The sequence below is a fragment of the Leuciscus leuciscus genome (assembly GCF_965113295.1).
Source record: "Leuciscus leuciscus genome assembly, chromosome: 2".
Lineage (NCBI taxonomy): Eukaryota > Metazoa > Chordata > Actinopteri > Cypriniformes > Leuciscidae > Leuciscus > Leuciscus leuciscus.
This window is the reverse complement of record NC_138726.1, coordinates 48127284-48143582: the sequence shown is the minus strand read 5'-3', so window position 1 is coordinate 48143582 and position 16299 is coordinate 48127284. Positions and strand designations below refer to the sequence as shown.

Sequence of the window (16299 nt, the reverse complement as noted above, 5' to 3'; positions counted from 1 at the left end):
TGTTCAAAATTCATGTATAACTTTGATGAAAGGTTTTGATCCACTTCAAATGTTGACTACTGTATATACATTTAAGATCCATTAAGACTAATTAATAATGACATTTGCCAATATATCAATTTGTACAAATCCTTAAAATTATTAATCAAAACTTGGGCACATAACTCATCCAGCACCGTTTCTCCTATGGAAATTAACATGTAAAATCAACTTGTGAAAAATAAAACATAAAATCCTGTGCAACCACCCAGAACACCCTTGTGACCACAAACAAACACCCCTCACATTTGCTTCAGGATACGACCTTGCTCCTGTCCACCAATATGAATATTCTCATGTCTCCTTTTCCGTAATGCCTTTCTGTATACTATCATTATACATCCATGCTTTCTCTGATATAGTGATGGTGATCTTTATTTTCACCATAAATAAACTTAATAGACAAAAGGAAGGTGACAGACGTGCTTGCTTAGAAGATAAAGAGCTCAACAAAGCGGAGGGAAACTGGGCTGTGCCAAGTCTGCCGACGTACGGAAACACATCCCAGACTCTCAGTGTGACTGAACTGATCTAGAGACGGTTATGTAATAGGACACACACACACACACACACACACACACACAGATGTACGCACTCAGCCTGAGATCTCTCTCTTTCTCATTCTCTTCATCCTTGGATCCAGAGGCCCAGCTCTTGGATAATGAATGAGAGGAATGTAGTGAACTGCATTTGACCGCTGTGTCCTTCAGAGAACATCATATTAAATGGATTTGTATGGGAAGGAGGTAACCAATGTCAAAGTTTATGCTAAAAATGTTTATGCCCTGAAAAGGTCCATTCACCAAAAAAATAACTGGACAGGAATCAGACTTTCCTTCTTTGTTTCCAATTCTGATTACACTTTTTGGATTTTAAGGAAGCAACTATACACAATTCCAGGAATTTCCAAACTGAATTTTGTCAGCCAAACCTCTTTATTTACTTTAAGTTAATATTATTTCAATAACATAACAACACATTCACATGTTCACGATTAATGTCAGTTAATGGTCACATCATGACATGCAGGCAATGTTGTTATTATTGACTAAAACTATTAAGAATAATTATTGAACGAAGCACACCTGAAATAAAATATAATATTTAGATGGAAAATTTTGAAATGTTGCCTTGGCAACTAACTGAAATTAAAATTTTTTAAGATGAAGTACTAAAATAACTCAAATCAAACTGAAATAAAAATAAATTAAAGCTAAATAGAAAAAATAGAAAAAATAATAACTAATAAAAATAAAGTCACAAAACTGTCACATTCTAGCCCGATGAAGATGAACGCTACTATTTCATCCTTTGTGCCAATTAAAATTAGCAAACTCAGGAAATCCCGCAAAGGTAACGAAACAGTGTGCATGCACAAACTATGCCAGACAGAACAGAAGGAACAGAAGGGCTTATAACAAGATAACGAACTGAATACGATCTAATTAATGAGTAACCAAGGAGACTAATTAGTGGTGGGAAAATGAGAACAAAGGAACACTATAGAGAACTAAGGGGCTTTTTACACGACACCCGTTTTCAACTAAAAACTTTTTATGCGTTTTGGCCATTCATTTACACAACAACGGCATTTTGGGTACTTGAAAACCCAAACTTTTGAAAACGAGTTTCAAAGTACACGTTTTTTAAAACGGTCTCCGTGTAAACAAAAAAAATGTGAATCTCTGAAGACGATGACGTCATGCACATGCATATTACGTGTTCAGTCTATAGTGTTTCATCGACCATATTCGCGGATCCGTGAGAATGGGGATCGTTTTGACAATGATGTCGTCTATATGCTGAAAACTCAAAGGAAAAACTTCTCCGTTTTAAGCAGGTTAAACAGGAACAGAAGACAGGGAAAATGAAATCAGACTGAACATAACTGTTACAATAACAAAATGGCTAAAACTTAATTAAAATGAAAATATTAAAATACATCTATATTAGTAAATTATTAATACTAAACACTGTATGCAGGTAAACAAATAAATATTTCATTTTATGTAATAAAGTAGCATCGCTGGAGAGGGGTTGTAAGATGATGAAAAGCTAAGAATTAAATCACAAAAAAAAAAATATTGTTAAATTAATGAAATAGTCATTCAAAATCTCATGGGGTAATAAAAGTAAATATTTTGAGTCAAAGAAGTTCGGCTGACAAAAAGGTTTGGGAATCCCTAGTCTATAAGATCCACTTATGATGCTTTTGGGAAACGCAGCCCTGGATTATATAAATCAATGTATAGCTAAATCTCTCCGCTCAAAAGTTGGGATAAACAAGGGAAAAATCATTAAATCTGAGATTTAACGGTGTACGATAATGCTTTACTAAATTTGCAATGCAGGGACATTGTGTTGACATTTTAGTTGTTAGTCAGAAAAGTAATTGGGCTGAATCTCACTTTTCTCACACAGCCACCGCAAGTTGCATTAAAGGATAAAAATATATATTCAGACAGCTTTTCCTCACAGCACCTGACTAATCACTGTCTCTATCTCCACCTCCCTCTGTCTGTCTGGTTGTCCCTCACCACTCGTGCTTTCTTTCACGTCACTCTAATGTGTCAGTAAAGCTACTACTCAAGCTATTCATTCCTCGTTTACTGTCTCTGAATGAAATATTAATAGGACCCTTGACAACAGGACTGGAAACAGCCATTAACACGCAATTACCCAGAGACGTGATGTGTACAAACTACAAGGTCAACCTGCCTCTGTGTTTTCCTTCCAGTCTCTCGCGCTCATCTGTCGTCTTTGTCTTTCAGCATCTGAGCAAGACAGGCAGGTTTATCTCAACCACTGACGACTGCAACAACTGCACCTTAAACCACAGCGATGTCTGTAGATTTATAGGGGTGGTGAGGGCTGGAAGAAGGTTTTGTGATAAGAGCTTTATGATATGTTACTTTGGAGGTCTGTCAGTCACCTCGCAAAGGGGCTTTCGCACCGGGCAGTTATAGGAACTAGCCAGTGCGGTCTCCCGAGAACTAAATTTTCCCCTAGGGCCATTTTCCTATAGCATTCAAACTGCCAGCAGGAACTCTGAAGGGATGTAATCCGGCCGACATAATTTAAGCCTGACATTCAAGGATGGAGGACGCCGTGATCGGAGCTGTGTTTTTGTTGAGTGTCGTGGGTTTCGTGATAGTAGAGAGATGGAATGTAGACGTATAAGTTATGCGACTGAAAGAGAAAAAAAGAGGGCTGAGAGATGAAATCTCAACAACTTGCAGTGCTACATATCATCGAGGCTGAGAAAAGAACAGAACGGCGCAGACAATGGTGACAGGTAAATGCCGTTAACATTAGCTTTCTGTATGTTTATATCTTATCGCTGTTATCCTTGTCCGTGGAGCGGTTTTTAAAAAACACCGGGTGCCAGTGTTTCATATGGCATGTGTTCAATCGACATACACTTTCCTCACTGGTAGTTCCTATTGTGCTCGGTTAGACCCTACTCTGAAGTAGGAGCTTATTTATCCCCCCCCCCAAAGGGAATTCCTATAACTGAAATCATTCCCAGTTCCTGCGGTGTGAGCACATCAAAAAGAGAGTACTTCCGCTAATAGTTATAGGAGCTATAAAAACATTCCTCCAGTGTGAATGCCCCTTAAGTGGACAAAGATTCTACATCTACATAACACCAAAGGCCAGGGCCCAATTCGGCCCATTCCGAAAAAAAAAAGAAGAAAAAAAACAGGTTTGTGTCATTTCTGTTTTTGATTTTTTTGTCATGTTTATCGGTTGATGATGTTCATGTCATGTGATTCACTGTTCTCCTCATGTCATGTAGTCATGTGTTTCCTGTCATGTGACACCTGTTTCCTGCTTGTTCATGTTTTATGTCCATTAGTTCATTATCTTGTTATCTTAGGTGAGTTTGACTTAATGCGGCGCCATGCGGACAGATGCCTGTCAAACGCAATGCATTCTGGTTAGAAAGTTTGTTTGACCTGTCGGGTCAGAGGTCACTCTTTTGTCGAAACTCTTTTGTGAACGCGCCATTGCCGGAAGCCAGTATATAGTTTATAACATTTTAAATATGGATATTTTTCAAAACACATCGCTTCGCTTCAAAAGGGCATTTATTAACTTACTGGAGTCGTATGGATTACTTTTATAATGGATGGATGCTCTTTTTGGAGCTTCAAAAACTCGGAAACTATTCAATGCCATTACTAAGCCGGGAAGAGCCAGGATATTATTTAATATAACTCTGATTGTGTTCGGCTGAAAGAATTAAGTCATATACACTGAGGATGGCTTGAGGTGGATTATTTTAATTTTTGGGTGAACTATTCCTTTAAGCCCTCATGTTTGCCATGTTTCCTTGTTGTGTATTGTTAAATGTGACTCGCTGTCTGTTTCAAGGTTCATGTTCAAGTCTGATTAAGTTTATGTCAAGTTTAAGTCTGCTCAAGTTCATGTCATATCTTAGCTCTGTTTATTTAACTGCATCTGGGTTCACTTCAACTCATCTTCAGTGGATAATATATTACATTTTGTGCAAGAAAAAAACACCTGCGTCTCAAAAAGTGGCTGTCGGAGCGGGATAATGTACTAATCACATATTTTTCAAAACTGAAGTAATACAACTGCATGACATAAAACTAGATTGCTCCAATTATAATCGACAAACTGTCTAGTGTCTACAAGAGAAGCGGATGATGACGTTCAGGTGAGGGACGCCCTGTTCTTATTTCTGTTATGCTACACAGCCACTTTAATTTCCCCTTTGCATCTCAAATAAAATGCTTTTATTTACAAATAAAAATCAATCACTATGTAATAAAATAACTTCTGACTGTTGCTTCAAATGACATATGCTTCACAATGGCATTAAGATGCTGAATTCAATTGTTATGTTGGATCTTGTCAAAACTAAGAGTATAAGACTAATAAATAAAAGCCTTAATTTTGGCTCTTCCCTATTTTTCTTTATAAAGTAAAAAAAAAAAAAATAATAGCCTAGGGCCAATCCGTAAACATTAAAATACCCACCGTTTCAATAGAATAGCCACGATGTGTAAGCAATATGAGTGTTAACTTTCTGTGTTTTAATCCATTTCACAACTTCATTGGTACCTAAAACCCTAAAACAACTGTACAAATGAAGAGAACAGCTTTACAGTTCAAATGCCACCCCCCAAAAAATGGACAATTAAAAGACAATTAATACCGGAAAATATGTTGAGCGATCTGTACCAACACTATCAGATGAAAGCACACAATTTGAACTGAGCAGAAAAATGACACTATTCTTCTGTAGAGATGCCTTTGAAGTTGTTTCATAATTAATGAAGAACTTTGCAACATTGACAACATTACAACTTTGCAACATTCCTGTTTTATTATGTGAAGCTGCTTTGAAAGTGTTATTTAAGTGTTATTGTTATACTATTATAGTTTTTGTTAATCATTTGAACTAGATTTTTTATTTTTTTTATTTTTAAATCTTTTAATTTTAGTTAAAGTTTTGGTACTTTTGTTATGCGTTTTTGACTCTTTTTTAATATTTTATTTCAATAGATGTTCATTTTAAGTGAATATTTTTATGGTTTTTAGTTTTAGTTAACAATAATAACTCTTCTTTTGAAACTATGTATTGTATAAAGTGCTATATAAATAAACGTGACCTTAAATCCTCCAAAAAAATTCCCCATTTACTTCCATTGTAAGTGCCCATTGTAGCCTCTATTTTTGCTGCTTAATTTTTTTTTTATGAAAATTTGGAACAATTCCAACATTATTTTTTGAGGTAAAGCTGTCGATTGCAAAAAAAAAAAGTCAGTTAATCTATCTTTCAAATAAGCTGGAAACGGGTCTGAGACGGGTCTGGTGATCAAAGAAGGGTTAACAGAGCTCTCACATTGGCAACTTTCATTAAACTCCTATATTCTCAAGAAATTGAAAAATTCAGAAATTCATACAGGATGCATCATGCTCTAAATGCAGGCGCGTCATCTGATCCCACACTGGCCATCAGTGATCATTGACGCGAGCTAAAAGCATTACAAACTCACAATGTCACTCCAATCTAAGCGGAAGCGATTGGCGAGCTTCCAAATGCACCTGTACATCCGTTGCATTTCTCCACTTTCTCCCTGCTCCGTCCAGAGGTGTCCTTCGCCAACCCATCCAGCATCCGCTTTGCGGCCGCCAGTTGACCTTCTCACTGTGTTTGTCTTATCATACCGCTGCTACAACATCAGAACATACCAGGAATGTCAATGACATTAAGATCCAATCCAGGAAACGACCCTGCGTACAGACACCGCAATATGTCAAGGCTCTTCTGCTATCAGCGTCTGAAACAACTGTTGTTATCGCCAACAAACTTCAAACAATGTGTGCTTGGGTTGAGTGTACATGAAAGGGGTTCTAAAAAAGTAGATACAGAGCAGCATCACAGTTTCCGTGGTGAATTAGAGCGCATGGTCACGTGTGAGGACGTCTGAACGCAGAGACAGGCGGGATGGCTTAAGGGGTGTGAAATTATCTGATGTGATTGAAATCTTGCCTCTGTCAAAGATTAACCCTTGTCTCAGTGTCTTATATACATTCTTATCATTCATCATGTAGCAGCACTGCAAAACCACCACTGGGCAGGTCTCTGTGCAAACCCCTGGGAATCCTTGAGCTGTCAGTTTGATCTTCAGCTGACCTTAAAACCGTCATCATGGTCATGAAACTGCCATCCAGCTCACCTAGTCAGCGTTTTCCATGGCAAATACCAGCATTTCTTCTTTTTAAATGTCTTTTTCTCTTTTAAGGCAAGACACTAGGCAAAAAAAAAAAGTTTTTTATACACTGGTCAATTTTGAGATTTGGGGCTATTTGGCTTTTCATAACGTGTTTTTTTTTTTTTTACACTTTAAAGATAACCTATTAAGCACTTTTACAAAGTCTTGATTTGTTTGTTTTTTAGTCTAACAGAATAGGATTTCATGCTTAAATGTTCAAAAAAACATTAATTTTTCACATATTTACATTGTTGCAGCACCTCTGTTCCCATTAGTCAATAGTGGTCTGTTTAGTTCTGGTCTCTATGAAGCCCCTCCTTCTGGAAAACGCAGTCTGCTCTGATTGGTCAGATGGATCAGTGTTTTGTGATTGGCCAACCATTTTTCTAGCTTGTTTCAAGAGTTTCAACATACTACTAACACAACTCAACCAGGTCTCGGCCCCTTTTTTTTTTGGATATGCCTTGGGCGGGAATTATTTAAAGGTATAGTGGAGGATTTTCTTTTTCCGGGTGGATCATCAAGACTATTGGTCCTCCTAATTGTCAATCATTCTGGTGATATGTTTACGTAAGGCCGTCGTACGTGCTCGTCCCGTCCCTAGGTAGTTTTCGCTTTCTGCGCATGCGCAATTTCAGGTGTATATGTGTGGTGAGCTACGGTTTCAGCCAATCATTGAAGCTAGCCGTTCTCACCGGGTTTTTTCAAAATGTCTGAGGGTCGCAAGAGAAAAAGTGTCTACGAATTGAATGACAAGAAGAGAAAGGCCTCTGAAGAAAGAAACAAGACCAGAGTGTTTTTGGGAGAATATTTCACACGCTGGCATGCGCTAAAAGCACAGGTTGGGCTTCCCACTGATGCCTCAGTCGCGAAGTTTCTACTCGACAGATAAAGTTTGGCATGCTATTTGGAGAAATCCATTTAAAATCACTGCTAGTAAAAGTTAATGTAAGCTATGATTAGCGATGCTAGCCATCTCTCGTGCACACGTTTAATAGGCGTTCCCTATTAAGGCAGGTAGAGTGTTGCGCATGTGCATTTTTTCAAAAAGTGGAGAGGGCGGTTCTTTTCTAAAATTCGGGAAAATCCTCCGCTATACCTTTAAACGAGGGATATTATGTACGATTCCGCAAGAAAACTCAAGACTACAATGGAGGCGTTTCAGGGAGTTCAGAAACAGTGCTTACTAATATATAGAATAACTCCCTTTGGAATGACTTTGTGCTTTGTAACTTTGCAGACATTTTTCATGCTCAAACAGCATAATTATATAGACCTTATGCGCCAGAGAAACAAGGGCGCCGCCATCTTTAGAATATTGTCTTTTAACTTCCATTTTTGCGGTCGCTCTGTATATTTCTATGGAATTTCTGTCCGGGAGTAATTCGCTTTTGAAGAGGATTTACTTAATGTAAAGTTAACGAAAGTTATCATGAGGACTGTAATGTTTAAAGCAGATGACTTAACAAATGTAAGTCGACCGGGAAGATTTTAAAACGAGCCGTTCATCAATAAACACGCAAAACGCTGTGAAAATACAGAACGGAAGTCAAAAGACAACGATGGCAGCACTGAAAAGGGCTACATAAGGTCTATACTAAAGAAAGTTGAAAATGTAAAAAAAGCATAATAAGGTCCTCTCAAGTGTTTTAATTTTATATAAAGGTTTTTAGAGGGGTTTGTTAATATATAATTTGCCTGATTTTAGAGAGGCTGCTCACTGCAGAGCCAATCGGTAAAGCTTGACATCATTTGGCTCTACAGTGAGCACCACTTGTGATTTTATATAACATCTTAATTCTTAACATGGTGAATTCTAAAACATAACACTTCTCTGTTCAGTTGCTTGGGCTAAGCGTTTCTTCAACTGGATATTCCCAAATCAGTGCTTACAAAATCTGCTTTTTGTCTAGTACAGCATGACATCTCAGGCAATACATTCAGCAGGAGATTCCCAGCTGAATTCACATTAAGACGAGCTAAAGCTGATTACATCCACAACGCTAATAAAACTTCTAATAAAATGAACATGCCTTACAAAAAATTACCACAGTAATGCTTATAGCTGTTACTAACTACAGTTATTTTTTACTATGATAAAACTGTGGGAACATGGTAATTTTTTTGTATCAATTAATAACAGAATGCAAGCTTCTTCTCATATTAAACTGGATTATATCCCTTAGACACAACAATTTTTTATTTCTACTCTAAATGTTGCCATAGTTGGCAATCAAAACAAAAACATATTACCGTAATTAATTTTTAAACATTAATTAAATTTCCATAATAATAATATATATGGGTTCTGAACAGTAGCTAAAGCCAGATAATTATAAATATTATTGGCATGTTTTTTTTTTAAATTGGTTTTTCATTAGTTTGTTTGTCGTTTTGTTTTGCAAAAAATAAGTTGCAAAAGCAAAGTCACTGCAGACTCAGGTTGCATGTTCCTGATTAATGTCCCTTGCTCAAGAAACATAAGTTAAATGTCAAGACAAACGCACTGCTGAAATACAGCTGCCGCTGCTGTTACAGACAAACAGGTTTGAATACAAAATATCTTCTGTTCTGCATGTAGCAGTCTGAAGATCACCTGACTCAATTATGCTAAGGACTGGTCACATCTCTTCTCTTATGACGGGTTTACTTGCGTAAGGGCGGGACAACCTGTCACTCACATGAGATCAACCAATAGCAAACCAAAACCATCCACCCATCCAATTAATTCTCCACAAAATCATGTCACGCCCTACATTTTTTCTTGTTCGAGAAGCTGTTCTTGGATATACATCACAATAGGAAAGAACAGACTATAGCAACTTCTGTTTCATGCCGACTTTAAGATTTGGGTGGGACAAAATAACAAAAACCATAAAATATTGACACGGGGTCATTGAAAGAAATATGTCAAAAGTATGATCCATTTACAAATCAGACATCACAGTCTAACAAATCATTACAAAACAGTTAAAGGAATAGTTCACCCAAAAATGTAAAAACTTTCGTTCATCTTCGGAACACAAATGAAGATCTTTTTGATGAAATCTGAGAGCTTTCTGTCCCTCCATAGACAGCTACGCAACTATACTTTGACGCTTCAAAAAGTTCATAAAGAGGTCGTAAAACTCATACATAGAATTGAGTGGTTTAGTCCAAATATTCTGAAGAGACACTATCGCTTTATATGATGAACAGATTGAATTAAGGCTTTTATTCACATATAAACATTCATCAACTCACACAGTTGTGGTAAACAGAAGCTCAAGCATGTTCGCTTGATGTGCTAGAAATGAGGTTCATTCTTGTGTTACGCAGCACGTTTGAGCTTCAGCAAGAACCAATGAGGTTAATTCTTGTGTTACGCAGCACGTTTGAGTTTCCACAAGAACCAATGAGGTTCATTCTTGTGTTACGCAGCACGTTGGAGCTTCAGCAAGAACCAATGAGGTTCATTCTTGTGTTACGCGGCACGTTGGAGCTTCAGCAAGAACCAATGAGGTTCATTCTTGTTTTACGCAGCACATTTGAGCTTCAGCAAGAGTTTTGTTCTCGTGCATCAAGCTGGTTTGGTTGGGCTTCTGTTTATGTTCGCTGATCAATGTTTAAATGTGAATAAAAGCCTAAATTCAATCTGCTCATTATATAAAGCGATTGTGTCTCTTCAGAAAATTTTGACTAAACCGCTCAATTCATATGGATTAGTTTTACAATCTCTTAATTAACTTTTTGAAGCGTCAAAGTGCAGTTGTGTAGCTGTCAATTGAGGGACAGAAATCTCTCAGATTTCATCAGAAAGATCTTCATTTTTGTTCCGAAGATGAACGAAAGTCTTACAGGGTTGGAACGGCATGAGGGTGAGTAATTAATGACAGAATTTTCATTTCTGAGTGAATTATCCCTTTAATTGAAAAGAATCGACTCAAAAGAGTGTTTCATTCACAAATCAGGCATTGCTCAGTAGCTTTGATTCTAAACAGCCTACAGAAAATGTGGGACACACATGATTTCTGAAATACTGTCAAGGCAAACACTTTGTAGGCGTCTATACAGTAACAGCTCTCAGCAGACAATAATTAAATCAATACAATTTTATGAAATTTGTGCCTCCAATTGGTTTGCCTATACGTCGCCAAATGGGTTACCCAGCAATGACCACAGGTACCAATATTGAGGGGAAAAAATTATTGAAAACTGAACTTGACCCAAAATAAAGTACAAATACAATAAACATGTATGTGTTTGTTTTTTGTTTTTGCATGTTTACAGCGAGTGATGGGTCCAGTGTCTGAGGGAAATATTACAAAAACTCTGGCATCATCTAAATGTCCTGAACACTGACCCTGGATATCTTGCAGCCTATTATAATGGGATAAACTATAGGAGTACTGTTCTAAAACCCACAGGAAATTCCCAAGGGTACTCGAGCCCATTTAGCCTTCCGGGGTGGTCAACAAATTGACGTCATGACTGAATTGGTGTATAGCCATAAATGAATTTTCTAAGGATTTTTTATGTTCCTGACATTCAAGGGTTAAACCATAGGCTTTTATTTTATTCATTTCTGAACTGGCATCTCGCATCACAATTGAGTGCCTTATTATTTGACGTCTTGCAACACACGCTTGTTTTTTTCTGCCACAGTGTCTCTCCAAACAAATCTCTGTCTGTACACACATAACAATTGACCATCGTAATTTTCCCACCTGACAAATCTCGTGGCGCGCAACAGGAGGGGGCAGAGCAGAGGCCAACGCATGTCCATGTCCCTTCGTCCTCCTAATGACCCATCCTCACTTTCTCTCAATTGCATATGAAAAAGTGAGCAAAATGCTTTTGATACATGTTTGGCAAATACAATGGACAAGACGAGCACACGCACACTCGGAACAATAAACGCACGCGCAGATACCCTATCATGACTATGTGATGAGAGATGATGACCTTGCGCGTGCATGGATGACAACTCCCTCAAAGGCACCAAGGTAAATGTATTTACCTTCACGGTACAACACAACAACAGGTGCTGTAAATGTGTCCAAACGCGAACGAATGTATATAGAGAAACCTGGTTGCACCTGTTTGCACGTACGGCAACTGACAGTTTGCAGTTGAGGACAAATTGAAGCGAAATGCATTCGGAATGACACGGTGCTGACCCGTACACGAGCGGTACCGGGTGCCGCCACATCGTCTGCCGTTCAAGGGCGGGCATTCTGGCTGAAAACAAACGAGCGGAATCCACCAAAGTATCTCACCTTTTCCCTCCTCGTCCTCCCGATTCAGGTGCATGGCTGTTCGCCTTTGGCACGCCAACAAACGCTTGTTTCTTCCCCAAGTCCCCTCCAAGAAAAAGTCGAATCCAAAATGTGCTCTCGAGCTGCCAATGGGCGAGTGACCATGGAGCACCGCGCTCGCGCGTTCTCTCTCTCTCTCTCTCTCTCTCTCTCTCTCTCTCCTTCCCAGCTTATTTCTTTCTTTCACTCACTTGTTTTTTCTTTCCCTGTCCCCTCATTCGGCTGCTTCGGGAGATGGCAAAGAGAAGGTTTGAAGGGAGAGATGAGGGCAAGGAGTGGTGAGTTGTGCGTCCGTGTCACCGTCAGCTGATGGCACGAGCTCTAAAATCTCAGTTTGTGTGGATGAAGTCGAGTAAATTGGGACGTGTTTTCGTCAATCGCCTTGAACAGCGTTAAAATACCCCTGAAGACTACTCACAGGCTTATTTTATGATTATATGTTGAAAATGTCACAACAACTGTTTTAAGCCCGAGCCATTTAAATGCCAAAAGTCATTGTGTTCTGATAAAATGGTGAAATCTAATAGTATCTATAAAACAAAACAGGGAATCTGTACAGTACATTGTGAATAAATACATCTTTGAATGTGTTACACTTATTTTCTAATATGGCTTCACAGTAAATGTTTTGCACATGTGCACTTAGCTATATGAATACTGCAATCATGTAGCCTAATATAAATATGATTTAGATAAATCATAAATATCTCTTAAAAGTCATCAAGATAAAATGGGACAGCAGCTGAATAAACGTTTCCCATAAGCCAATCAAATCAATTCATACATAAAGCACTATGATTGCAAATGTTTCCAATAATTTGCAATAATTGGATATTGAATAAAGAAATATATGACCCTCCCGAGTCCCAACTTTACCTCACACCACCCGATTAATGTTTGCAATTTAACCACATGCAGACACCTGAAGAATAAATTATGTGCTTATATTGTGATGGTTATGGCATATTTGGGGGTGTTTTGTAATATAATGTGTTATCATTATTGTGTTGCTTATTGGTTTTCATTTGCTAATGAATATGATTTTAGCATTTAATCATCTAACCTTGTACACTTGCTCTCTCAATCTCTCAAATTAATTCTTCATACTTTCAGCATATCTATAGAAGTTAATGAACTTCTTGACATTTGATGAAGTGTTCTGTTGTTGTGTGAATATATGACATATTACATAGGCTATATGTTGTACACATACCTTTGACCTGCATATTTTTTTAACTTTGACATGACATTGGTTACTATCCAAGTAACTTACATTGCGAGGCTCACAGTTCTTCGCCTTGTTATATTTTCCAATCTGACTGCTTTTCAGCTGGGCCACTCGCAGTTTGGTGTTCATTCATGATCTCACTTTTTATATTTCAAGCTTGCTGTTTAACCATATTTGATGACCCTTTTAAGGATTTTTGTGCATGTGAAGTTATAGCCTTGATCTCTTTTCATATTTGTCAGTTTTATTACACTTAAGACTTTAGCTGACTCAAGAATGAATCCTGATTCTTGTATCACTTTATGTTGGGCAACATTTACCTCTTAATCTTACAAAAGGACCTGTGAGTTTTATGGTTACTGGGTCTCCCACACTAAAAATGTAGGTGGGACAATAAAACAATTAAAGTCATCATGAAATCAAAATTGACCATTCTTATGGAATATTGCTGTATTTTATTCATTATAAATGATTTACACATCTTTCCCCTCCCTCTTGCAGCAACATCTCTTCTCTTCTCTAATGATGTTTTCTGGTGTGAGGGCGGGACAACCTGTCACTCATATGAGATCCACCAATAGCAAACCACAACCATCCAATCAATTTCCAATGGACAAAATTAAGTCCCGCCCTAAATTTTTTCTTGTTCGAGAAGCTGTTTCACTCGGATATATGTCGCAATAGATTGGTGCAGGTATGAAATCACTTTGTAGGCCAATACGCGGAAACGAGTTAGCATTTTAGCTCTTCTGGTTCCATCGTCCCGAAGTCAATGTTTTTTTTAAAAATGGGATTTTGGTTAAATGGCTGAAATAAGGTCTGTGGTGAACAAGCTCAAGACAATTTCACGTTTTATTCTAGAACATAAAACACATCAGTATTACCCCACTGATTTTTTTAAAGCTATTAAGTGTCTTAAAAAAGGCGGTTGCTAACCAATGGCTAAATGGGACTGGGGACATTAAAATCGTCATCATCACGAAAAGATAAGCTCAGCTCTGCTTTTACAGCCTCGTTATGCTCATAATTGTGCTCTTATAAACTATTCTAACTCAAAGTTTCTTGGAAAATGTTTTAGAGTTGTCGGAAGCTTAGTGATTGGGACGGTGAAGTCGTGGGACCGTGCATGGTGTAGTTCGTTTATATAGCCTAGTTTTTTTAACTTCTGGCGACTGCATTTAGGCTTTAAAATTCATAAAAGTTGTGTTCATCTGTGAAAATTATCTTGATGGACAGAACTTGTAAGTATCATAAACTACTGTTGATCACAGAGCTTCTTTTTTTTTGCGATAATCCAAGAGCCTATGGAAAAAGCCTATTGGGTTTTGCCAAGATGCTAACTGCCGATTGGCCAACAAAGTGACGTCATACCTGAACCAAGCCTATTGCAGCTTCCATTTCATAATGACTTTAAATTTTGTATTGCTCTCTGACCCTTACACTATAAGAAATATGTCTCTCATCTCGAGGCATGCTTTAGTTTATAACCCCCTGAACAGTAAAAACATGGTCAAAATGTTGTTTTTTTGGTGCTTTTATTCAATGGCAGCATAATCAATATTATATAAATGACAATGTTCACTAAAAATGTGCATTTATTAATATAAATAATCAGAATTACCCATTCTGAATTGGCCAAATAATATAGTTCATAAACAACTATAGTATTCATATAAATTGTGCTATCACTAATATAAGTGATTCCAATATAAGTTTATCTGCACTTTGTAGAGCTTTGAGAACGTTGTACATGGTTTGACAGAACAGTCAGTTTTACAATGCCAAAATTAAGCGAGATTTAAAAACCTTACCTTGAAAGCTTATCAATTTGGTATTCGCCGTGTGTGATTAGCCAGTGTTTTGCCATTCCCGCTGATTTTCGCAAGCTATTTAGCATCTGTACTAGGTGGATGATTGACAGCTGCTTATGCTAATTATACCTTCTGATGTGCTGATGACAACATTACCTGCATCCAAGTGCCATCATACTCACTGTGCCTCCTAAAGACTCAGAGATGTCTCTTTTTATGAAATCACTCAGACTCATCTTGAAAGCACACTACACTGTGTGTCTCCTGAGACAATCTGTTTTCCCAGCTGGTAAAACAGCACAACAAACTAATTGACTCTCAGCTCACGACTGCAAGTTTAGATTCTCCAATGAAACCCAGTGATACTGACGCCCCCTAGAGGATCTTCACTAGAATTGCATTCTACTTCTAAACAGTGAGGGAACAGCAGCCATGCTGCAGTCAGTCAGATAATAAACAGACAGTGTTTTTGTATAAAGCTACCGCTTAAAGAAATGTGTTTCAGACAGGCTTCCAAAACAGAATGATCTAGAACAAATTCAAGAGAGCTTTAGACATACCAAGCACATAATTAATGCCTATAATGATTATTTTTGCAATCGAAATCGAATCATGCCTTAATTTAAAAAGGACATTTACTGTATACGCAGGATATGAATCTGTTATTTTAGTATCACTGAGATAGTTTTTATTAATATTTAGAATTAGTTTTTATTTATGTATTTTCCCTTTTAATTTTAGTTTAGGATTTAGTAGCCTAAATTTGTTGTGTTTTTGTCAATTTTATTAGATTTTTTTATTTCCATTTTAATTCAAAGTTTTAGTAATTTTGTTGTGCATTTTTTTGTGCATTTTTTTATATTTTTAATATGTTGATATAGTTTTTATTCATTTTTATTTTAGTTATTTTAGTACATAATAATGAAGACGAAAATTACAAATGTTGCCTTTGGAACTAACTGAAATAAAATAAGTTTAAGTTTTTATATTTATATTTTTATTTTAGTGCAATTATATTTAAATCAAATTTTAATTTTATTTCAAATTAAAACAATGTTTATGGTTTTGGTTTTATAACCCTTACAGAATTACAGATTATTTCTGGGGAAATCTAAATATACATATAATATCACAGTATATCACAAAAACTTGTTTTAAATCTTTGTTTAAAGAGT

At 37.1% G+C, this 16299-nt stretch overlaps 1 protein-coding gene across 4 annotated transcripts in view; it reads right to left on the bottom strand.

Annotated features, from left to right (window-relative positions):
* Positions 1-12383, bottom strand: part of syt7b (synaptotagmin VIIb) — a 134031-nt gene extending 121648 nt beyond the window's left edge. For all 4 annotated transcript variants that reach the window (XR_014201715.1, XM_082154505.1, XM_082154506.1 and 1 more), the window contains exon 1: positions 12047-12383. Coding sequence is in view for 3 of the 4 variants with exons in the window: in XM_082154505.1 (XP_082010631.1) it covers positions 12047-12080 (34 nt within the window). In the remaining variant the exon portion in view is untranslated. The remainder of the gene's footprint in view (positions 1-12046) is intronic.
* Between the last annotated feature and the right edge of the window lie 3916 nt (positions 12384-16299).